This window comes from Tympanuchus pallidicinctus, unplaced genomic scaffold, assembly GCF_026119805.1.
Source record: "Tympanuchus pallidicinctus isolate F22 unplaced genomic scaffold, pur_lepc_1.0 scaffold22, whole genome shotgun sequence".
In the NCBI taxonomy this organism is placed as follows: Eukaryota; Metazoa; Chordata; class Aves; order Galliformes; family Phasianidae; genus Tympanuchus; species Tympanuchus pallidicinctus.
The window spans coordinates 4,119,142-4,143,064 of record NW_026294739.1 but is presented as its reverse complement, the minus strand read 5'-3'; the positions used below and the strand labels follow the sequence as shown (position 1 = coordinate 4,143,064).

The following is a 23,923-nucleotide window of genomic DNA, read 5'->3' as shown; positions in this document are numbered from 1 at the left end:
AGAATTCACTGCTGACTCTCTTCTGATCTTGGCCCTGTGAGTAAACTCAATCAGTCTAGAAGAACTTGTGTACCACTCAGCCTGCAAGATGCTCTGAGTTCACGTTTATTTCAGACACTTACCCCTAAAAGCAGCTCAGCCTCTGTATTCCTGTTGTACAGCTTGGAAGCAGACTTGAAAATGAGTTCATCTGTCCCTTCATTCCAGCATCCTAGCAAACATCTCCCTGGACTGAGGGCCTCCCATATATCCTTCTAGAAGATAAATGATCACATTGGAAAAAGACCCACAACTTAGGTGTGGTACAAAATGTTTAGAAGAGCAGTTTATTGTAAAAACAAGCTGGGTTCAGTACAGGGATGTATTCCACTAAAGAAGCAGAACCAGAAACACGGTCATTGCATGGAACTTCAAGTATGGGAAAGCTGTTCCTCACCTGCTGAAGCTGTCCACGTTTGTGGAAACTCAGCTCAGTTGCCACATCTGCTCTAAAGGACAGCCCACAACAAAAGAGATCCTACTTGAGAGAGGGAGGAATTGTTTCAAAAGAATTGTTACACGTTCATTTATAAAAAAAACAAAGAAGCTCCTGAGGATAATGCAGAATGGAAGAGGAGCAGAGGATGTTACAAGGACAAGCTTGACCCATACGAATACATTGTGACCTAAGCTGTGGTTACTGGAAGGTGATGTAGGAATCATCCGGCCAAAGAAGGTCCAGAGGTGAGTCTTCATGAGGACTGAGAATGACCTGCACTGCTCTACTTCCACAGTTCTCCCAAGGGTTTATCCTTAACCTCCTGCATGGTTTTCTCTGCAATGCTCTTGATTTCTCTGTGCAAGTCTTCTATGCTCTTTGAAGCATCCATTGTCTGTTTCCAAGACAAAAAAAAAACAAACCAAAAGCATAGAAACGTTCCTCAATTTCCAATATGGGAAAAACCCATCTTCCTGTTATTTCTGCTCCCCCCCTTTACTCAAAATTGTTACCATCCAGAAGCACTGACAGGAGCTAATCACCCCTCCTGTGCACTACTTTTGCAGTGGAACTGGAAAGTCTGTTTCACCCAGGAAAGTACATCAAGCAGATTGCTCATCTCAGTTTATTTTTCTAACTGATAGCACTGAGCTCCACGTCATGTCTTGGACTAAATGGATCTTTGGCAATCTATTATTAGTTTGGTATCTATTATTCTATCTGATGCTGAGGGGGAAATAGGCAGGAATGCTAATTGTTAAAGGGCACTGAAATGGGATTTCTGTACTCCTTTCAGGGACCTCTCACCTCTTCCATCTTCTCTTTTGATATGTATCTATTTAATATTGCTGCAGTTTGGGGGATTTTAAGCAGACACGTTGCCAACACTTTAAATGAAAACTCCTTTTACATAGTGGATAGGTGAAAAAAAAAAGAGAAATAACAGATGACAGGTAATCAGGGAAATACATTCCTCTGCTGGAGTCTCTTAAAAATCAGAGCTTGCAGTCTAGACATAAAGTAAGTTCTGTATTGTTTCATATGACTATTCTGACAGTATGCTTATTTTTCTTCTTTTAGTTTTAGTGCTAGTTTAGTTTTAGTTATGAGTTTTTCATCAGCCCATTTATCTAGTCATTATGATGTAGGAAAGGCCATTTCCTAACACGACATTTACTGGAATAAAAATACATCTCCTAGTTTGGGAACTGTTCCTTCAGGTTCTGCTACATACAAACTCTCCCATGTTACAGGATCAGGTTTACCTGAAGTGGGCTGTGACAAACCACATTTGCCTTATGCAGTCAGATCATTTGGCAATACATCCAGTTTTGCATACATCTCCAGCCCATGGTGACTAGTGATTTAACCATAATGTGTACTTCTTTATCTCTGAAAGCTACAGCCTACAGGGAAAATGCTTCCTGTAACTCATGGCTGAGTACCAACAGAACGATGGAGATGGAAGAAGGTTGTCCAGACCAGAAAAGCCTCTCCTGAGGTCACCTGCACTCAGGATCAATAGGGAATGCTCCCTCTTCTGCCTGCTGATTGTGCAGCCCTTTGGAAATAGCTCCAAGGGATGACTAAGGAAAAGTGATGTAGGAGTATGAAACAAAAGAGATCATGTGTTGTGAGAGACTTCTTGTTTAGCAGGATAGTAAATGCTGGTCAAGACTGGCTATGTGAAAAGGAAAGTCAGTAAGGGAGAGAGAAGCTGCAGGAAGGCCCCAAAACCTCCAAGGATTTCAGCATCCTTGGCAGATGCTGCAGGATAGAAAGGAAAGAAACATACGAAGGAGCATGGGTGTGTGTCTCACTATTTTTTACCCCAGTTTGTCAACTTGTCCTTAAGGAGTATGATTTCCAGATAAGTTTTTGTGCAAAACAAAAGAAACTCTTCCCCTGACTCCAACAGGGCCCATTAAAGTGTCCCAGAGTAGCAGGTGCCCACAGGCCACTGTGCCTTTGGTTCTCCAGCACAACCCCCTGCCCTTTGGCAGGGAGAGGAAGCACGGGGATACAATGTGTGCAATCCAGGAGCTCTCGTGAGACCCTCCTCCCAGCTCCAGTCCATGACAGAACCCTCAGGGTTATTTCCTCACCTTCCAGTTTAATGTCTTCTCATTCATCAAATGATGGAAAGACTGCAGAACTTTTTTTTGGAAGGGGCCATTCTCATAACGTTCTTTTCCAAAGTTCCCTCGTGCTGCTGCTTCCTCTGGGCTCAGCTGAAGAAAGAGAATCACATCTGGCTTTGGGAGGCCAGCATCAGGCTGTTTGCACCACTCCAGGCAGAAGTTCTGTCCCAAACAAAGAAAATCAAGGCTGAAGTGACAAAAAAAAGGAATGAGAACAAGGGAGAGAAGGGCAGCTCCAGTGGGATTGAGGGAGGGACAGTCGTAGGGATGCAGCACAGATCGCTGAGCATAGTGCTACGAACTGAAAAGGAGATATTCCAGTTTAGTATTTGTGAATTCAACCCTGTAATTTTGGGAATCCAGATTTTTCCAGGCACTGTGTACCTCTCAGCTTCTCACTGAAGCTAAGTAAAGCTAATGATTTTAACACCTCTTCCACAAAGCCCAGCAGGGGGAAATACTGAGTCATATTCTGAGGTCTCCACACAGCTGTTATCGGTCCACAAGAAGGCTGCTCTGGAACATAAACGTCATGCAGTTTTAGTATGGCACAGCCCACAAAGAAAGACTCCTTTTAAAACACCTACCCTAGGCTTACTCAGCTTGGTTGTATAAGCATGAGTGCATCTGGTGGGTCAAGGGAAAGAATCCTTCTCTTCTGTTCACTATGTCTGGTTTGGGGCTCCCCAGTATGGTACTGGAGTGAGCCTAGCACACTGGTGAGCAACCTAACATGTTCCTCTACTTTTTCTAAGGTAGACACAAGCACACAGGCAAACAGGCCACGTCAATACTTAAGTTGAAATCCCTTTCATCCCTCAGTTCCAACCCCATAGGAAAAGCCTAGACCACAGAAACTGAAGTCCAGACCAAGCTTCTACATATCTCCTGTTTCCCCAGATACAGAGAGGGGCAGGGCCTGCCACATTCCCCACTCACCTCCTTCGCACTTGTGAAGGCCACTCCAGAAAAGGCGTATCTGTCAACTACAAGCGTGATCCCTTGATGGAGCTTCTCTTTCATTGATGTTCTGAAAACCAAGAGGGAGAAAAAAATAGTCAATAGAGAGACAAATAAAAAGAGTTTATGTAAAGACAGCTCACAAAGCTGGCACTTGTCTGTTAACGTACTTCATCACAAGTGTGATCATGAGCAACGTCAGCGTTATCCATGACAACAACCATGGATCAATTACTATTTGTGCTCTGCCTTCTATGGCATAAAGGAAATACCCCTTCAGAACACGCACACTCAGATGCATGTGCAGGATACTGCTCAGAGCAGCTCCACAGCTCACACGCAGGATCACTGATCAGAGCAACAGCCGGGCACAAACAGCTCAGTCTTCCATCCTCCATAAGCGATGCAACAGGCTTGTGATATACTGCTTCTGCCAGAGAAAAGCATTCTTATTTACAGTGTTTCTTGCTGCAGTTCGAAGTTCAAAGGCTGTGCCCCAGGCCCAGTGACGTTGTGATCTGTCCAGTCCCTTTGGGCTGCCACGAAGCAATGGTGCATTGAAAGAAGGTTGGATATTGGGAAAAATTTCATCTCACCAAGAGCAGTGAAGCACTGCACAGCTGCACAGGGAGGTGGGGGAGTCACCATCCCTGGAGGCGTTCAGAGCTGTGGAGATGTGGCACTGAGGGATGTGGGCACGGTGACGTGGGGTTGGACTCGGAGATCTTAGAGGTCTTTTCCAACCTTAATGATTCTATGATTCAGAATCCAGGCGGTGACATGGAGGCGTGGCAGGGGTGAATGATTAACTCCATTGGCTTCCTTAAGTGGCAGCAGGCAGGGAGCTGCTGGCCGGGACTCAGAAGGAGCACCCCAACAGAGAGGGGGAAGTTCACTTATGGCTGGAAGGGCAATAGGAACGCAGTGTGGCCCCGCAGCCACGCTCCTTCACCGGGCCGCGGCCCGCACAGCCTCTCTCAGGACCGAGGCCCTCGGCTGGGCATCACAGCCCGCCCCGCGGCCCGCAGCCTTGATTTGTGACCGCCTGTGCCTGCCTCCCCAGCCCCTCGTCCCCCTCCCCGCCCTTTACACGTGCTCCCAGCGGTTGGCGGAGAACAGCAGGTGCACGGCGTGGTCCTCCAGCTCCCTCTCCCTCGATAGGTAGGCGCTGATCAGCCGCCCGATCTCCGTCGTCCTCTCTGTAACCAAGCGGGCCAGAGGTCGGCGGCCCGGCCGCGTCTCTCAGCGGAGCCCCCCGCACCCCGAGACCCATACCCGGGAAGCGGAGGAGATCGGCGCGGTGCCCGGCGGCCTGCAGCGCCTGAACCAGCCGCCGGCTCTGCGTGCTCTTCCCGGCGCGGTCCATCCCCTCCAGCACGATTAACGCGCCGCGCCCGCCCGCCATATTGCCCTCCTCCTCCCCTCACCGCTTCCCCTTCCCGCCATCGCCGCTCTAGGCGGCGAGGAACCATAGAGACTAAGTCCTCCGAACCGACATCTAGGCCCCGCCCTCATGAATATGCAACGCGGAGCGCCCCCCGCGGCCAATGGGCACGGAGCGCCTCGTGAATATGCGATGAGGCCGGGGCCGCGGCCCGTGTCCTGCGGGCCGGGCGGGCGGCTGTCGGCGGCGGGGCGCGGGCCGCAAGATGGCGACCGCCATGTACCTGGAGCACTACCTGGACAGTGAGCGCGGGGCCGCGGCCGGGCGGGATCCGCGCCGCGACACGGGACCGAGCGGGGCGGGCGGGAGCGCCGGGAGTCCCCGCGTGGGTCTGCCGCGAGGGGAGCGGCCCTGATGGCGCTGCGTGTTTGTTTCAGGCATCGAGAACCTGCCGTGCGAGCTGCAGCGGAACTTCCAGCTGATGCGGGAGCTGGACCAGAGGACGGAAGGTGTGCAGGGTCTTCCCGTAGCGCGGGCAGCCGGGGGGGGAAATAACGCTCCCTCTGGGAGCACGGCTTTCTCACGCGTGCGTGCGGCGTCTGGGCTTTACAGATAAGAAAGCCGAAATTGACCGCCTGGCCGCAGAGTACATCGAGTCGGTGAAGAACATGTCAGCCGAGCAGCGAGTGGAGCACCTGAGGAGGATCCAGAGCGCCTACAGTAAATGCAAGGAGTACAGCGACGACAAAGTGCAGCTGGCCATGCAGACCTACGAGATGGTGAGTGCTGTCACACCGCTGCGTGGCCACCGTTTGGCTGGGGCTGCCGCTGGGCTCTGGAGGCACGGCTCTGTTTGTCCTTCTGCTGGTGTATTTGCCTTCAGTATCTTACCGAAACAAAGTATTCATTTTCCAGCTTGCTTCTCTTGCTTTTGCTTTCCCCGAACTCCTGCCCTTGTGTTGCTGGGTTTGGTGTCGAGTAGACTTCTCTTCTGGCAGCAGCACTGACAGCCAGCTCGCCCTGCCCACCTGCCTCTCACCCAGGCGTTCACTTAGGGCTGTCTGGTCATAAGCAGCAATTTTTAGGTCAGCTTCCAAGCTACGTTGTGTAGGAGCTGAGGGAACCGTTTCCACTTGGTTGCCTTGGATCCCAAGGCATGGAACCCTGTCAGCTCCTGTGTGACAGAGGTCTGGCTCTGCCTGTTGGGCTTAGTGGGAAAATGGCATTTCTGAAGGTGCACATCTCCACTTTTCTCCTCTTCTGCACTGACTCCTGTCCATTTATCTGTTCTTTGAGTAATTTTCTGTGCATTGTATCCCATAAGTGACTTTAAGCGAGGGGAATCCCTTTTTTGTCTGCACTTAGTGTGCTGTAAGGGAAGTGTGCTTCTAGGGATGCTTTGAGTTCCAATTACTAAAGCTGCGATTCTTCAAATACTGCAGAAAAGGAAATAATTTCATGTCTCCCGGGTAAACACCAACTTCATGAATAGGTACTGCAGCAGCACAGCTGTTTTGTGGGTGGGGGTGAAGGTTGGAACACCTTTATTGCACCTCTGTTCTGCAAACCATATTACTATGGAGGTTAGAAGACACCTAATGTGTGCTGACAATATTGGAGATAGCCTGTCTTCGTTATTAAATTTCATTAAATAGTGTGCTAGTGAAATACCACAGAAAATATTCACACACGTAATGGATACCAACTGAATAATGTATTTTCAAAGAGGCAGAAAGAGAACTTTTTAAAAAAATCTTTCTGTGCTGTCCTACGAACCGTTGGTCTGGTTGTTTGGACTCTCCTTCCCCCACTCCCTTTTCCTTCCTTTCTTTTTGCTTGCCTGTGGGTTCAGTCCACTTGCTTTTCTTCAGCATTTTTTCCTCTCTGTGTGCTCCAGTTCCCTTTGTGTACACCATTTCCCTTTTCCAGTCTGATATGCCCTTCATGCCTTGCCTTGAGCTGTTACATTCATGTTCTTAGGGAGAGCAGCCAAGCTACCAGACCTTCCTTGTCTTGCACTGGGAGTGTTTCTGTGTTTTTAGTTCAGTCTGTGGTTTCCTCTCTGTGCAGGTGGATAAGCACATCCGCCGGCTGGATGCGGACTTGGCGCGCTTTGAAGCGGATCTGAAGGATAAACTGGAGGGCAGTGACTTCGAAAGCTCTGGATCACGAAACCCGAAAAGTGTGTAAATGTTGTGTGTTTAGCAGCCTTTTCCAGCACTGGGCATGTCTAAGCAGAGGGCCTTGGGTGCAGAGGAGACTGTTGTTTCTAGACGCTATGGTGTAATCCCATACTTATTTTAAACGCTCTTCAGGTATTTATAGAGTTGCACTGGGCAATAAACAGGAGAAGGAAAAGATTTAGTGCTGGGCTCTCCTTGTCAGTGTCCTGAAGTGGTCGCTGGTTGTAAGGACACTACTGGCTAAGGGAGAACTAACTATGACAGTACTGAACTGATGCTCAGCCTGTGGTTCCTACAGTTACTGAGTTTAACAGTCTTGGCCTCAGTCTGTCTCTTAGATTTGAAGATCTGTGTATTTAATCAAATATGTTGCTATTTAAAGTCTTGTGTGACATTGTGGACTAATATAAAATACGGTGATCTAACTTAGGCTAGATCTTAGGAGGAAGTTTTTCACCCAGAGGGTGGTGAGGCACTGGCACAGGTTGCCCAAGGAGGCTGTGGATGCCCCATCCCTGCAGGCATCCAAGGCCAGGCTGGATGTGGCTCTGGGCAGCCTGGGCTGCTGGTTGGTGACCTGCACACAGCAGGGGGTTGGAACTGGATGAGCATTGTGTGGTCCTTTTCAACCCAGGCCATTCTATGATTCTATGAATTGCCAGAACTGCAGATGTAGGATTTAGACACTTGGGGATATTACTTGCAAAATGGGTGTGTTTGTGGCAGAAAAGTGTATGTGCATTTCATAATCAGTGTTTGTGTTCAGTTGCATGTGACAGACAGATTTCAAAACAGTGAATGCACCAAAAGAAAAACGCCTGACGATGGTATTCAGACTGATTGAAGCAATGCTTTATCTGTCTCTATAGAGGGAAAAAGTCAGAAAGACAAAAGAAGCTCTCGTGGTCGAGGTAAGCGGACGTCTGAAGAGGACACACCAAAGAAAAAGAAGCTGAAAGGAGGGTAAGAAGTATCCAGTCGCACTTCTGATGACTTGGGTTCAACACTTGATGAATTTCCTCGTGTCTGTGTTACCCTGTTTATGACTCTCCTGTTGGGATGATAGTGGTGTTCAGTATTCTGGTCTCACTAATTAGAGCCCGCCTTAAGACAAGTTAGCTTGACTAATTAACTCCTTGCTTGCCACGTGGAAACCCAGCATGCTTGGAATGCCCTCTGTCTGGAAGGACGAGATCAGAGTCTCTGTTGCTCTTGGCAAGCTGGGAGAAAATACCTTTGATTTTTGTCATGCAGCTATTTTTAACAGTTGCTTGTGATATTCATTGTAAAGAAACACTTTCCTGTTGGGACAAATGCTGATGCTGTGTTGCTGTTATAGAGATCTTGCAGAGTTTTCATGGTTGTTTTTAAACAGCAGCTGTCTCCTGAATAGTCTTGAATAATGTAGTTCTGTTCTGTGAAGCAAGGAAGGAGGGCATTTAACCTCTCTGGCATGTGATTTTTTTTTAAAGGGACCCTGTTAATTCCAATATATTCGATTGGCTAAATGGAGGGGCGAGTTGAGAAGAAAGGAAGTATTTTCTGTTAAGTGTTACTGCTGTGTCAAAGCTCCTCAGAGCAAGGTGGTTCCCTCATACCTGACAAGGAGAGAAGAGTGTGTACTTAAATGGCTTAGGGAAAAAAAAAATAATCAGGTTATTCTGACTGCAGGCAGAAGTGAGGTGTATGGGAGTTTTGTTACTGTAGCCATGTACTCGTAGAGTCTACAAATCAGTCTTTCAATCCTTTACAGTCAAGCTCGTATTTTTGTATTAGCTCAAACCAATTTCTGATTTAAAAACTATTTAAATGGCTGTTGCAAATTAATTTTCCCACCTCTTGGGAATGTTCTGTCACCTGTAAGTGACAAGTGCTTTGGCCTTGTCCGCAGCTCCGAGTTTGCTGACACCATCCTGTCAGTGCATCCCTCAGACGTCCTGGACATGCCTGTGGACCCCAACGAGCCCACCTACTGCTTGTGTCACCAGGTGTCCTACGGGGAGATGATTGGCTGCGACAACCCAGATGTAAGCACTTGCTTTATTGCTTTATTGCCAGTGTGCCCAGGTGGCCAAGAAGGCCAATGGCATCCTGGCTTGCATCAGAAACAGCGTTGCAAGCAGGAGCAGAGAGGTGATTGTTCCCCTGTATTCAGCACTGGTGAGGCCGCACCTCGAGTGCTGTGTCCAGTTTTGGGCCCCTCACTGCAAGAAAGCCATTGAGGCCCTGGAAGGTGTTCAAAGGAGGGCAACAAAGCTGGTGAGGGGTCTGGAACACAGGGCTGATGAGGAGAGGCTGAAGGAGCTGGGAATGTTCAGCCTGGAGAAGAGGAGGCTCAGGGGAGACCTCATTGCTCTCTATAACTTCCTGAAGGGAGGCTGTAGTGAGCTGGGGGTCGGCCTCTGCTCTCGTGTCATTAGTGATAGGACCAGGGGGAATGGTTTCAAGCTACGGCAGGGGAGATTCAGGCTGGACATGAGGAAGTGTTACTTTTCAGAAAGGGTGGTCAGGCACTGCAATGGATGCCCAGGGAGGTGGTGGAGTCACCGAGCCTGGGGGTGTTCAAGGAAAGGCTGGATGTTGTGTTGAGGGACGTGGTTCAGTGGGAGCTATTGGGAATAGGTGAACGGTTGGACTGGATGAGCTTTTAGGTCTTTTCCAACCTTGGTGATTCTATGATTCTATGATTTTATCATCAAAACGCACCCCGTGTCTTTTGAAATGATGTTTGCAGCATCACAGCCCAGTGAAATCCAAGGGAGGTACTTGCAAATTTGATCACCCAAAGTGAACGTAGAGCTGGTAAAATGCTAAGCATCTCCTCTGTGGGTTTTTCCTTTGTTTTGCAGTGCCCCATTGAATGGTTCCACTTCGCCTGTGTGGACCTCACCACCAAACCAAAAGGGAAATGGTAAGGACACACAGGTTTTTGATTTCTGTCAAGCTGCAGTTTCTCTCGAAAAGAATCACAAACAGAATTGAAACCCCATGGTGACCTTTCCTGACAGAGGAACTTTGTTCTTGTGGTCAGAGGTTTACATCATGTTGGGTTGGGGACTGCTTTTATGCGAAGGTAGAAGGGGACAGTTTTTCCTAGAGGCTGTTTCCACAGGAGTCTTAGCTTCCTTAGATTTCCGTGGGAGCAAAACAAGGACCCAGGCATGTAAAATTTCATGATAAGCAGAGCAGTTCATGAGCTTAGGCTTTTGTCAGCGTGTACAGCTTACATCTCATGTCTGCATTTGTTGCTGTGATTAAGGTTGGGAAAAGAATATTTTCTATTCTGCTTAGGGGAGCACAATTTAAGACTACAATGTTTCTTCACCTACCTATGTGCCCGTTTTAGAAAGAGTCATAGGCTTTTTCTGTGCTTGCTTTCTTTTGCAAAGGACAAAAGCTTTGCTAAACGTTGTCTTTTGCAATTAAAATGCCACACTCTTCAATTCACATAACAAAAGCAAAATTTTAAGAGGAAACCCAACAGCACTACTGCATTAAGTGGGAGCAAATAGTATGACTTGGTTTCATTGCACTGCAATCAGATATTGCAGTGGCAGCATGCAGTTGAGTGACCAGCTGGTTATTGAGTCTGCAGACTTTTAAAGACATGCAAATCTTTTTGTTTGGTGACTTTCTTAGTCTAACTGTAAGTTGTGTATTAGAAGTGAGGTAATGCAGAGGTGCACTGGTTGCAATCATTGGAGGGAGAGGAGGAATTGGAGCGGGGTATCCTTGTTCCTTTAGCTCTGGAGGAAGTTGATGTACCAACCTTGAGGAATTCAGTTGGAATAACTTGTGGGTGAATGAAATAGAGTGACTCCGAGCTGTGAGGGGCAGGTGAGCCCCAGAAGCCTTCCAGTGCTGACCCTTCTGCCCACCAGACTCCATACAGTTCCTTCCCTCTCTGCCCAATCTTGCTGCATGCCGTGTGAAGTGTTGCAGTTGGCTAAAATTAACACCACCTCCACTCATTTCCAAGTAATAGAAAGGCTCCCGAGTAATACGTTGTTAATTTTAGGTACTAATTAACAGCCAGTTTTGTCTTTTTTTTTTTTCTCTCTGTAGGTTTTGTCCGCGCTGTGTTCAGGAAAAAAAGAAAAGTAAGAAGTAAAGGGGAATACCTCCTCTGAGGCAAGAAGAGTTTTAATATATTCCTTCCTTCATGTTGCAATATCATCTTTGATTTCGATTGTGATCTTAAAACCTGCCCTCCTCCGTTTCTGATATGCTATTTAATTGTCCAGTTGTAATTCCTGTTCTTTTGTGAAAAGTGACTTTGGGAAGGGAGGAATGTGCCACAGGGATTTTATTTATGTTACTCTCGCACAGCACTGAGATCAGTGTTACTCTGAAGTGCTAGGACAGCCCATAGCTGTAGTCTGCTTGTTTTTAGGAGTCTCTTAAACCCTGTGAGGCACTGCAGGAAATTGAGATACCCTCCTCTTCAGTATGATGCATACCATCGCTGAAGACATTCAGACTCGGAGCTTAGCATGACAGAAAAAGCAGTTCTCTCTCATGCAGCCTACAGGAAAGGATTAACTCCATTGTTTTGGTGTGATGCCCATTTGTTGTGCAGTTTTGTAGTACAGAGAGGATCAAGAAAGCTTATTGGCTTTTTACAGTGTCTGTTTTCCTCAAAGCCAAATGCTGTGCTTATTTTTGGCAGGGTGAGTATGGGAGAGAGAAGACCATGTCTTCTCATTTGGGGAATTTCTTCTGTCTAACTTTGCACTGCCTTTCTGTTACTTGGTTTTGCTCACATCCACGTTACAGCCTCAACAGAAGCAAACTTTATGGCTTTTAACCTCCTTCTGTAAAAGGCTTGTGTCTTCTGGAACAAAACCTCTAAATATCAAAGGAGTTGTCCTGCAGTGTTGACAGTAGTACTGAGAAAACAAGTTACCTTTCCTGTCCGTTTTTGTTGCTTTTAAGCATGTTACTGTGAAATTGAAACCTAAAGTATTGTGATAGGGGGTCCGATTTATTCATACAGAAAGATGAAGGCCTGATTTTCTGTTGTATCTCAAGCTTTAAGGGGAGATTCTATGAGGACAATGTGTACGTGGCAGTGATGATGCAGCAAAGCTGGAGGGTGGCCGTGTGGTAGTGTGGTGGGAGTTTGGTTCTTGAGAAGCTTTTGCTATGAAAAAGTGTCATTAGAGAAGGCAGTGCAGCAGGAATGTCTTTAAATTACTGCTTGTCTTTTTCGAGGGGGCAAGTTTGTCAGCTCTTGACCTCTTGAAGCTGCCTTTCAGATCTCGAATGTGAATGCTTGCTGTCATCACAGTGTCAGTTGCTGCAGCAAAAGGATGAGAAGGAAATCATGAGTAGGAAAACAAAACTCTGTGTTCTGTTAGTTTTTTTTTTTCTCCTTCCTCTGAGTTAACAGTGGATGCAGAAGTGGAGGGAAGAACAGATAACTGTTGTCTTTAGGTATCTCCTGTCTTATGGGGCTTAACTGCCTACAACAGAGACATTGTGGGTAAAGGTTGTTCTGCCAGGGGAGGGAGAAAACAAAGCAAAAAGCCCTGCAGAAGGATGGAGCAGGGTCTGTGAGCCTGTGATGGCTGTTAATGGCATCTGCGTATTGCTCTGCATACCAGCTCTTGATACAGGCTGTTGGAAAGGCTTCCAGATAAGCCCTTTCTTCTGCTTTAAAAACAACCTGAATAAACAGTACAGAAGAGAAGAAAAACAAAACAAAACAAATCTAATCTGACTTTGGCACCAGCTTCCAAAAGAAAAAAGTTTTTTCTTGTCTTGCCCTGACCCTCTCATTTCTGTTTTGCCATGAAGGAAAGTAGAACTCAGCTCATGCCAGTTCAGCCTTCCTGTTTTGCTCTGGGTTTGTAGCTGCTTGCAGGTATGTTAGGATTGTCGCAGAGAAACCTTTTGGTACTGAGACAGGTTTTCTGTGAACCTTCTGATGTATCTGCTGTGCAGAGAGCCTGTCTGCAAGGTCCTTTTGTTGGAAGTGTGGCATTGTACATCTTTGCTGCGTTGCATCACTCCACGTTTTATATGAAGTTTCTGTAGTTGATGTTTACAGGAAGATGCATGTTTGTCATTGCTGCCATTGTAAAAGCATCCCGAAACTACACAGACAGGTTAGAAACAGAATGCTGGTGGGAAGGGAGAGGAAAAGCACAATCTCACAAAGCTGGGCTTAGAAATACAGCCGGCCTTCTCCTCCTCTCTGCCTCTGTTTTGGGAGTAAATATAATTGCGATACCTCATGAGCCAGCCTGTAATTCAGTACCAGCAGTAAGCCTGTACCTCACTGACCTGCTACACTGGATTCCTCGTAAGGGTGGCTGACCTGAAGGCTATGATGCTGTCCCAAGTTCTGTTTTCTCCTTCTGTCCAATGCTATTGTAAACTTTTTTCCCTTGTCTCCCAAGGCTGTAACAGTCATCACTGTATCACTGTAAATCAAGCGTTGGATTTGAAACAAATCCAAAAGTAGATTGTGCCTCCTGGGAGATCTTGCAGGTATGGAAAGGCACAGCTGTGCAGGTCAGTGCCAAGCTGACTGCTCTACACTCGGGAAAGATGGTCAGGTGGGACAGCAAAGTGTACTTTATTAGTACGTGCTTTCTTGGGCTTGGAAAAGCAGATGCTTTCCATTTCAACCAGCAAAGCAAAAAAAAAAAATCAAACAACATTCTAGAAGTTGGCATCAATCCTCAAAGGGAAGGAAGCTTCTTCAGCAGGACCCAGGATCAGCACGTGGTGCAGACCTGGCTGCTCCGTACGGCGTGACACCACCAATGTGTCCTCAGAACCCACACCAGCAATAAGCCCGGCCTGCCCCTGGGCTGGGGGACCCACAGCCTTCACTTCTGGTCGCAAAAGAGTTAAAATCTTTCTCCTGAATTTTGAATGTACAGTGTTAAATACGCCCTTATGGAGAAGGATGGACAGACTGTGGTGCGGAGAGGAATGTTCCACTGACAGTTGTCAATGCACCAAAGTGTTCAGCTTTACTACAGCTCAGCCAAACTGGAGGTGAAACGATGTTAACCCAACAGCTCTATTTTTTAAAGGAATTAGATCTATGTTCCCTTTGTAAATGGAAGAGAATATAAATCTTTTTATGGAAAAAAAAAAAAAAAGAAGAATGTAAAGTTAAAAAAAAAAAATAAATGTATATCTGTATTTTTGGATCACGTTATAGATAATGAATATATTGATATAAATAAAATATTTTTGGGAACCGAGCTGTCGGAGGTGATGAGAGGGCGGGCAAGCGGGCGCTGGGAGCGCGCGGACGGGGTCCTCCCGCCCGCAGGGGGGCGCTGCGGGATGCCGCGGCCAGAAGAGGCCGGCAGGCGGCGTGCGGCTCAGCCGAGCCTCTCGTTGCTCCCCGGCTCGGCCATGGGGATCTCCGTAGGCTCCGGCCGCCCCGTGCGGCACGGCTGGGCGCAGCTGAGGCGGCTGGCGGGATCCTGCGGGACGTGGCGACCGCAGAGCCCGGCCCCTGAGCGGCGGCGGCCGTGCCGCGCTGCTGTCGGGTCCCGGCAGCGCCATGGCAACGCCCTGCACACCGCCCGGCCCCGCCGCCAGGAGGTCCCGCTCACCTGCGAGCGCTACGGCCTGCGGCGGCTGCCCTTCGCCCGCCTCGGCAGCGGCGATGCGGCTTTCTTTGAGGGCCTCATGCCGGGCAGGGCGTGCTCGAACCCCGAGGAGCTGAAATCCTCTAATGTGGACTGGCTGAAATCAGTCCGAGGTAAGTGGGGCTGCTGGTGTCCCAGCGCTGCTGAAACCTCGCTCGTCTCTACTCGCAGACCCGACAGAATGGCTTTTCCTCGCAGAGATACGAGCTCAGGGTAAAAGCAAATTGTTTTCCTAAAAGCAGTGTGTTCGCTTCAAAGCTTCTGAGTTTTTGACCAAGCCTCAGAAACGAGCGTTGTGAGTTCTGCCTTTTGTCAAAGATTCTATAAGAACGGACTCACAGAATCACTACGGGTGGAAAAAACCCTCAGATCCCCAGGTCCAACTCCACCGTGCCCACTGCCCGCTTCCTACAGTGCCACATCCCCACAGCTCTGAACGCCTCCAGGCACGGTGACCCCACCTCCCTGTGCAGCTGTGCAGTGCCTCACTGCTCTCTATGATACATCTTTCCTAATATCCAAGCTGGACGTCCCCTGATGCAGCTTAAGGCCACCGCCTCTCGTCCTAAGATAGAAAACATTTCCTAAGATAGAGAACATTTCCCCATGCTCGCTCTGGCAACCAAGTTTGTAGACACATAAAAGGTTTTTACAAGTTGCTTGAAGTGCTTTAGATTAACCGTGCCTCGCATTGGGGGTGTTGCTGTTTCAGACATCATCCCTTGCCACCTTCTTCGTTCTGCTCTCTGTACAGCTTGTGGCTTGCCTTGAGAGTCCCATGCTTTCATTGCAGGCTGCAGTGAGCTGTTGTTGAAGCCAAAGACAGCAGCAGAGGTGTCTCAAATTCTCAGGTAATGTGTGTTTTTTTTTTACAGGGCTGTGGGATGAGGAAACCCAGGTTTGCTTTGGGAAGGTCACACGGGGGAAAGGACGTTCAGGCAGTTGTGTGAGCGCTGGAATTGCTGAAGCTGGTTTTGTCTTGGTGGTGCCTCTGGTTACTTCAGCTCTTCCCTGTACCCTTTATGTCCCAGCTGTCCTTGGACTCTCATCTTTTTGCACACCCTTTAATCCAGCAGCACCCAAGCCAGGAACGCTGCCTGCTGTTATTAATCCAGAGCAGTGTGCCTGCTGCTGGGCAGGCAGTATCACTTGTCACTGTCTTTGTACTGACAGATGGGACAAAACTACTCCATTTCTTTCCTGCTGGAGTAAAAAGACAAAAAAATGTCTTTGAAGCTCTTGGTACCATGGGTTTGGTGTGTTTTGAGGAGATCTGGTGTACCACCTAAGTTCCTAATGTGCTGTGAGTATAGATCAGGCCAGCCAGTGGGTTCAGTGGCTGTTTGCTAGGAGACTGTAACTAGCAAGGTGGCTGTATGGTTTTCTTAGGAAGGAATGTACAGGTTCATTTTTAGAATGTTTTCACAGAGAGCTGAAGCTTTTAAAGGCAGAAAGAGACTTGAACGTGTGCCTCGTGTTTCATAGGCCCAGTGCTCCCTGGCTCTTGGCTTTTGTGTCACGGTAGCATCAGGCAGGCCCAAAGGCTGAACTTTGATTTATTCTGCAAAACAGAATTCCTGTGTCATGGCCAGAGGTCCATGCAAAGGCAAATGGGCGGTAGCAGACTTCTCAAATGAGTGTTGGCATTGATGAGAAGGGAGTCTGGAGTGCTCAAGGTGGAGGAGAGAAATTGGGGGAGATAAGCAAATGGATTCAGTATTAATAATTTTTCTGCTCTGCTGGATTGTCAAAATTAGACACTGTACTCGTGCTCAGTTCAAGCAGTTGTGTTAAGGGATCCAAGGAGGGCCCATCTGCAAAGGGAAGAAGATTGTTTTGTCCACCAACAGCACTGCCTGGATTTGGAAATATGAGAGCAGGAGTGGTTGAACGTCAGCATCTGTTCAGGGGAATGGCCCCAAATGTTCATTCTTTTGTCCAGCACTGGGGTGAGTGCAGTGAGGAGCTGTGCTTTCTCATGTTTACAATGAAACTGCCCCTTTGTGTCAATTTAATCTTTAGGCTAAACATTGCTTAATTGTTCGGCACATTGAGCGCTCACAACAGTGCGCATTGATGTAGAAGTGACTCTTCTGATAGACTGGATTATTGGCCTTAAAAGATCTGAGGCTTGAGAAACCTGTTTCCTTCCAGGTACTGCCACGAGAGGAACCTGGCAGTGAGCCCACAAGGGGGTAACACAGGCCTTGTTGGGGGCAGCGTTCCTGTCTTCGATGAGATCATTCTCTCCACTGCTCTGATGAACAAGATCATCAGCTTTGACCCGGTGTCTGGTAAGTATCATAGACACGTGGTGCACAGAAGCGACCCCTGGGTCTAACTGAGGTGATTTATGGGAGCTGGCAGCTGTGGGGTCAGCAAGGCTCAGCCCAGCAGGATCCTAAGGAGCATCAGAGATTCGTGTCCTCCCTGTTCCTGCTGCTGATGCCATCCTTAGGTGATAACAGGAACAGATGTAAGAAAATATCCGGTGGCAGAAAAGAGGAAGGAAGAGATAAGAGGATGGTGTATGTCCTGTTACCCAAATGAGAAACCCAGCAGGTGGAGAACAACAGTGGTGGAGGAGGTGTGTGATAACCATTCAAACAGGGAAGGGAAGGATGGGGAAAGCTTACGTGTTGTTTGGGTTTGGAAAGCTAGGAAACAGACTGCTTTGAGTATCTCAGCTCGTAAAACATGGTGAGAAGGGAAATGAATGCCAGGCAGAGGTTGACTGAACATCACTGTATTTTGCATGCCCAGAGCTACGGATGACCAGATGTTAAATCAGTAGTAAAGCCCTCTTGAGTCGAAGAAGGATGGAACAACGCCCTGTAGCAAGCACAGGGTTCTTACAGCTTTAATTGAACTCCAGAAAGTTTTGGAGGAAGAGGTGGTTCCGCCTGCTTGCACTCTTCCCACCTCTTCAGGAGGAACCTTCCTCCGCGGCATCAGCCTGTAGCAGGATGTTTGTGTTTCAGGAATCCTGGTGTGCCAAGCTGGCTGCATCCTAGAGAAACTCAACGAGTACTTGGAGGAGCGGGGCTTTATCATGCCCCTTGACCTGGGAGCCAAAGGCAGCTGTCACATCGGTGGCAACGTGGCCACAAATGCCGGAGGCCTGCGGCTGCTGAGATACGGCTCTCTGCGAGGGACTGTGTTAGGGCTGGAAGTGGTAAGGCGAGCACCTGGTAGCTCCTGGCACATCGACCTCTTATCATTGTCCTGCTGTTCTACTCTTGGCTGTCTGTTAGGAAGGCAGAAGTTCCTTTTCGGTCTCCCTCTCTTAATTGTTCCTTTTGTGGCTCTTTTGAGAAAGTGCCTTCGTGCATGAAGCATCTGTTATTGATGCTGATACTCCGTGTTCTCACAGGTGCTGGCAGATGGCACAGTTCTGGACTGTTTGGCATCGCTGCGCAAGGATAACACTGGCTATGATTTGAAGCAGCTTTTCATTGGATCTGAGGGGACTTTAGGTGTCATCACTGCTGTCTCTATACTCTGCCCCCAGAAACCTAAAGCTGTGAATCTGGCGTTCCTAGGTAGGAACTGCTATTAATAAGCATCACATGTGAATTTGTATGCTGGAGTGGGAACAGTCGTGAAAGGGGAGTCCTTGTTGAAGCTTTTTAGCAGAGCTGTTTGGAGGCAACCTTCACTGAGACCTGCTCTGTTCTCAAAAATGCCAGATGGGGCTTCTCAGACAGCTTGCTTCTAATACATATGTCCTTGGAAGCAGGCAGCTGAACTCCTCAGAGGGTATGAGGGCAAACCTATGGAATACATGCAGTGAACCCAAGAGTTTGCCTAAACTTTCATAAGAGCCTTTAAATACATCTTGGATTGCTTTCTTTCCCGTGTTGAGAACTAAGTGTGCAGCAAATTCTTTGCTATGAACTGTCCTGGAATGTGCAAGAGGTCCTTGCCACAGTAAAGACCAATTGCTCTCTCCTCCTGCTGTTCTCCTCCAACCTTTTCCCCAGCCCAAACCAACCCACACTGGACTCTTTGTTTCCTAGAGACAGGAAGCATCACTTCAAGCACAATACAGACTTTTTAAAAGGTCCGTAAAAGCTTTTGAAGGATTGATTTTTGTTTCTGATCTTTGTATCTGTCTGAAGGATGTCAGGATTTCTCTCGGGTTCAGGAAACGTTTACGACCTGCAGAGCCATGCTGGGAGAGATCCTGTCTGCCTTTGAGTTCATGGATGAGAAGTGCATGGAACTGGTTGAGAAACATCTTGGGCTCTCCAAGCCGGTGAGAGGTACCATAGCTGATACCTGTCTAGGGAACAGATGCAGATAGCAGCCTTTGTGCTGCAGAAAGTGGCATTATCCTGCTTAAGGGCTTTTAGTCCCACTTAATTTTTGTACCCAGTATTCAATTCCATGCTCGACTGGTAAAAGTTTTTAAAGATAGAACTTTTTGCTCATAGTGGTTCCCACAGAAATACTGGTTTTTTGGAAAGCAATAGTGGATAAAGCAGTGAAGTGCCCTCCAGATAAAAGATTGCCACTTGGGCTGCACCTCTGTTTGGCACCAAAGAATCTGGGCGGTAGAGGATACTTGATAAAATGTGCCAAGTTTGGGGAGAAACTCTAGAATCTGCAGTAAAATCCCATGCTTGTAGCACAGAGCATCCACTTATTTTATTCTCCCTCACTTTCAGGCAGCCCTTTTTATGTTTTAATTGAAACTTCGGGCTCCAACTTGAGGCACGATGAAGAAAAATTGAACAGCTTCCTGGAACAGGCCATGACTTCTGGTTTAGTCACTGATGGAACTGTGGCAGTGGATGATAAGAAAATAAAGGCAAGTCAACATTTCCTCTTGCACAAGTCTGCTTGAAAAAATGCTCTCCTTCATGAGGAAGCGTTCATCCTGTTTGATGTTTGGAGTTAATACACCTGAGTGACCTATTAGCTTATTATTGAGAAGAAAGGCCCAGAGTGTTTGGGTTGTCAGTGGATGTTTTCTTCTTTAACGAGTGGAGGATAATGAACTGTGGGATATCAGTAGTGGTTGTGGTAGGACCTACATCTCCATAAACACTACTGAAAGCAAAAGCTGGGTCGTCAGAGAGGCCAGGAATGAATGAAGTCCTGCAAACCAAGGTGGGGATGTGTTAGAGCCAGACTCTGCAGTCTGAGGGAGCAAAGTGGGCACTGGCAGATCAGTGGAGGAGGCACATCCCCACCTCTTGGGAAACCAGAACATCCTTGCAGAAGATGCCCATGGCTGTGGCACTTGTTCTTGCTGTCTGCAGTAAGGCAGAGGATACTGAGGGATATCAGATGTTACGTGTGGAGTCGGGGCTTGTTCCCCCCCGTGTCACAAAGTATTGAACATGAGGAACTTGGCTGATTGGGATTCCTTTGATCTTTGTCCCACAGGCACTGTGGAGCCTGAGGGAGAGGATCACAGAGGCGCTCAGTCGTGATGGCTGTGTGTACAAGTATGACATCTCCCTCCCTGTGGGAAAGCTGTATGACCTTGTGACTGACATGAGAGCTCGACTGGGCCACAGTGCCAAGAACGTGGTGGGCTATGGCCACTTGGGTGAGTGCAGATGCAGGAAAAGGACATGACTTCTTCTTCTCCTCCAAGTTTTGCTGTGCACCTTCCTAGTAGCTCCTAAAGGTGTGGATTTTTTTAGTTACTGAGGAGCATAGACTGAACAGCTGAGAGCTATTAGAAGGATGCTTAAGCATCTTCGTTGCTTTCAGACTGTATTCTGTATATCAGTGGCAGGTGTGACCTGGCAGCATAACCACTAACCTCTCTGCAGCTTTAAAGTGGTTGTTTGTACGTTTTTGCTCTGTGTTTTCTGTTTAAATATCTAGGGTATTTCATGGCACCACCAGTGTGATTAATGTGCTCAGACACATTTGGTAGATAAACATTTTCCTGTCCAAAGTGATTAGTGATATTGGAAATCAGTTACATTTGAGTCGTTCACTCTCCAAATGAGAGTGATAAAAAGAGTTCACACTTTTTTTGATAGAAGGAGGCCCTTACATTTATCAGAATGCTTTGAAACTGACTTCATTTTATATACACTAGAGACAGATAAGTCACTTTGCAGAGCTGTTCTATGGGTTCTGCTAAAAATAAATCACCAAACCAAGCCAGAAACAACAGCAAAACCCAGATCACTCCTCAGCATGCTTGATGTCAGATGATTTGAAAGACATGGAAAGACAAGTTTTTGTAATAACAGCCACGTTTGGAGGATGGTGGCATTGAGGATTAAGTTGTGTACTGTAAGAATTTGCTGAGATAAAAGAAGAGGTTCCAGAGGGGGGATGAGTATTTTTTTCTTTGTCTTTGTGTGTTTTGTCTTCTGAATGCCCTGTAACTGTGTGCTTCATTGAGTATCATCCCATGCAAGCAGCAAAAGGAGAAAATAAATGCTTTTCTTTCTTTGTTTCTGTTGATGCAGTGCCAAAGTGCCCTTTGAATACTGCACAAATATAATAGGTACAGCAATGAATTCTGTATTGAGATCTAATCATCATTATTAAACACTGTTGGGGAAATCTTTGGCATGTCATCTTAATGCGGGAAGAATAATTAGTGCAGCACGGTTCTTTGAATCTGTGAGTTACAGAAGTGGGAATTTGAGAGTTGCTTGACTTGGAACGCTTCCTCAAAGGTTGTACTGAAAGCATGGAAAAACAAAGATCCTATTTGAGCTGTTTGTGCACAGAGGGGCCTGATGTTTGTGGAAGGACAGTTCACTTCCCCTCTCTGAAGGGATAGTTTGGAAAGTAACAAAGGCGCTGTTGTTTGAGTACTTGGATGTATTGGATGATGTCTGACTACTTGGAAGATGACAGCAATGGTTCTCCATTGCAGGGCTATGGATTTTTTCTTACAGACCCACCTGTGTAATGTTTTATTCCAGGAGATGGAAACTTGCACTTGAACGTCACAGCAGAGTCCTACAGCCATTCCCTTCTGGATGCCATCGAGCCATTTGTGTACGAGTGGACAGCAAGATACAATGGCAGCATCAGTGCAGAGCACGGGCTGGGCTTCAAGAAGAAGCAGTTCATTCAGTACAGCAAACCTAACGAGGCAATCTTTCTAATGCAGCGTTTCAAAGCCATGTTGGACCCCAAAGGAATCCTCAATCCATACAAGACACTGCCCTCCAGCCCCTGAGCAGAAACCATGGCGTGAGGACGGCGTCTCTGCTCAGGACCCACGTTCTCCAGTTCGTGGTTGAAGTGCAAGCACAAGGAATGTTCCCTGCCTGCCTTCCTTAGCGTGATGGAAGAAGTGAAGGAATGTGCTTCCTCTTTTCCAGGCGTCTGCTCTTTCTGAAGAAGAACACGTTACTGATTTTGGCAGTATGGGTTTTCTGTTTAATCTGAACCTTGACACCAAGCACACAAATATATATATATATATATATATAAATCTTACCCACTTGCTCTTCTGTGAGTGTGATATCTAGAGTTGATTTCCACCTTAGTCTAGGTAGTGGGATGCCTGAAGATTCCTCACATCTCTCAAGCTCTGGTGATCACCTTTTTTCTTTCCTCTCTGTACCATTTGTTGCATACATTCTGCAGTCAAAAGGGAAAAGGGAGCAGCAAAGTTTCAGAAGCAAGGGAACTTTTGGGGATTATTGCCTTTATCTGAAATTACCTGCAGTCCTTGCTTGTAAAAATAGAGCTACTTCCCACTCGCTCAGTCAGGCGTTTGGGTGAGGTTGGTAAGGTGGTACCAAGGCATGTGAGCTGGCAGCAGAGCCAGCTGGCAGCAGCAGGGCCCTGGTTAATTGGCAACGTTTGAGGCTTCTTTACAGCATGAGGCCATTGGATACGTGGTGCTAAGCATCAAGAGTCAGGCCTGTCTCTGTGTTAGAGTTTCAGATCCTGCTCTGTGCACCCTTACCCTATATCTGTAGGAGCACCGCAGTATTTTTGCTATCATTTCATGTACGTGACTGTGACATACACACATCAAAAGCATTACAAATCTGAGTCCACAGATCTATGAGGAGGGTTTATCAGTGTTTTAGGACCACAGCAGAGCAGGGCTATCAACCAGGCACACATAAGTCCTTTCCTGCACCTGATTTCTGCTCCCCAAGAGCTCGTCTCCTGGACAGGTCAAACTTCCCAACCCCTGTGTACTCCCTTAAGCCTCATCTTCGATTTCAGCAGTGAAGACTGTATTTGGCATTATGGGTTGGAGCAGGCAAATGGCTGTAGCAGACATAGCTGTTGTCTTTGTAGGGAAGACTTGGATCCCAGGTAGGTGCTGGTCGCATCATTACACCGAAGGGCAGAAGCCAGATATGGCATAGCATACAAACAGAGGCAGAGCTGTGCAGGCTGTGCTGTGTGTAGGTCTGTCCATGAGGGTGAGTTCTGTTGTTTGATTTAGTAGTGTTGCAATCTCCTCACTTTCAGGACAAACAGCTTTAAAGTGCAGTAAATCATCATCAGGACTTTTTTATTTTGATTACTCATGCTGCTGTAAACATCTTGGAATTATTGTAATGTATAAAACAGTGTTAATACTCTAAGGAGCATTCTGCTAACAATAAAGATTTCTTCACATTTTGAAGCTTCTAGAATGATTTTGGAACTGTAACAGAAGTGATTTTTGTTCCTGTTTTTAAAAACTATAACAGTGGAAAAGGCTTACTTAAAAAATAGAGAGCCAAACTCTCATTCTCTGTGGGTCGGGATAGTCTTCTTTCTGTATCTGTCTGTTTATAGTTAGCAGGAGTTGTTATACTTTGATTAGGACCAGAACTTCTTGGTCTGAGCCTCTGCTAGTGGCCTAGGGAGGTTAAGGATAAATCTGGCCTTGCCAGAATGCTGTTGTGAAAATGTCTCGGCTGTAAGTAGCACAGCTGGAGTTGTGCACCATCACAACTTGCAGAGCCCTGTTCTGAGTGCCAAGGTCTTGGCCTGGCTGCTCTTTTGGCTCCATTTGCTGTTTCATCCTGACCATGCACAACGCTCCTGCCTCACAGCAATATCTTTGTACTGGATAGGATTGAAGAGGACTGAGGGAAAATGGTTCTGCCAAATTCTGCAGCATGGTCCTTTGCAGGAAGGACCTAAGAGTGGGGATATGAATCCATCTCCAGCAGAAGGAGCTGATGCAGTATGCAGTACCTCATCTTTCACCC

General features: G+C 47.2%; 3 protein-coding genes across 3 annotated transcripts; 2 read left to right on the top strand and 1 right to left on the bottom strand.

Annotated features, from left to right (window-relative positions):
• Positions 1-298: 298 nt before the first annotated feature.
• On the bottom strand, positions 299-5,010 carry DTYMK (deoxythymidylate kinase). Its single transcript, XM_052685200.1, has 5 exons — positions 4,855-5,010; positions 4,670-4,778; positions 3,559-3,649; positions 2,584-2,781; positions 299-872 (listed from the first exon to the last, which is right to left on the bottom strand). The coding sequence occupies exons 1-5, from the start codon at positions 4,982-4,984 to the stop codon at positions 762-764; spliced, it is 639 nt and encodes a 212-aa protein (XP_052541160.1). The 5' UTR covers positions 4,985-5,010; the 3' UTR covers positions 299-761.
• A 137-nt stretch (positions 5,011-5,147) lies between these two features.
• ING5 (inhibitor of growth family member 5) lies at positions 5,148-14,369 on the top strand. The gene is made up of 8 exons (XM_052685199.1): positions 5,148-5,265; positions 5,401-5,472; positions 5,576-5,742; positions 7,034-7,145; positions 8,016-8,109; positions 9,038-9,173; positions 9,996-10,057; positions 11,212-14,369. Exons 1-8 carry the CDS (start codon positions 5,229-5,231, stop codon positions 11,255-11,257), a joined length of 726 nt encoding a protein of 241 aa, XP_052541159.1. The 5' UTR covers positions 5,148-5,228; the 3' UTR covers positions 11,258-14,369.
• Positions 14,370-14,490: 121 nt separating this feature from the next.
• Positions 14,491-22,191, top strand: D2HGDH (D-2-hydroxyglutarate dehydrogenase). Its single transcript, XM_052686207.1, has 9 exons — positions 14,491-14,878; positions 15,559-15,616; positions 16,920-17,059; positions 17,747-17,940; positions 18,139-18,307; positions 18,887-19,030; positions 19,436-19,578; positions 20,160-20,325; positions 21,674-22,191. Exons 1-9 carry the CDS (start codon positions 14,527-14,529, stop codon positions 21,931-21,933), a joined length of 1,626 nt encoding a protein of 541 aa, XP_052542167.1. The 5' UTR covers positions 14,491-14,526; the 3' UTR covers positions 21,934-22,191.
• Positions 22,192-23,923: the final 1,732 nt, after the last annotated feature.

Excerpts from the sequence above, each read along its gene's own strand:
- DTYMK (XM_052685200.1), bottom strand. The coding sequence starts at position 4,984 with ATGGCGGGCGGGCGCGGCGCGTTAATCGTGCTGGAGGGGATGGACCGC. Across the intron at positions 3,650-4,669 it reads GCCAACCGCTGGGAGCACGT|AACATCAATGAAAGAGAAGC; the intron begins GTAAAGGGCGGG and ends CTTGGTTTTCAG. Across the intron at positions 873-2,583 it reads AGAAGACATTAAACTGGAAG|ACAATGGATGCTTCAAAGAG; the intron begins GTGAGGAAATAA and ends TCTTGGAAACAG.
- ING5 (XM_052685199.1), top strand. The coding sequence starts at position 5,229 with ATGGCGACCGCCATGTACCTGGAGCACTACCTGGACA. Across the intron at positions 5,743-7,033 it reads CCATGCAGACCTACGAGATG|GTGGATAAGCACATCCGCCG; the intron begins GTGAGTGCTGTC and ends CTCTCTGTGCAG. Across the intron at positions 8,110-9,037 it reads AAAAAGAAGCTGAAAGGAGG|CTCCGAGTTTGCTGACACCA; the intron begins GTAAGAAGTATC and ends CCTTGTCCGCAG.
- D2HGDH (XM_052686207.1), top strand. The coding sequence starts at position 14,527 with ATGGGGATCTCCGTAGGCTCCGGCCGCCCCGTGCGGCACGGCTGGGCG. Across the intron at positions 19,579-20,159 it reads TGGATGATAAGAAAATAAAG|GCACTGTGGAGCCTGAGGGA; the intron begins GCAAGTCAACAT and ends TTTGTCCCACAG. Across the intron at positions 20,326-21,673 it reads GGTGGGCTATGGCCACTTGG|GAGATGGAAACTTGCACTTG; the intron begins GTGAGTGCAGAT and ends GTTTTATTCCAG.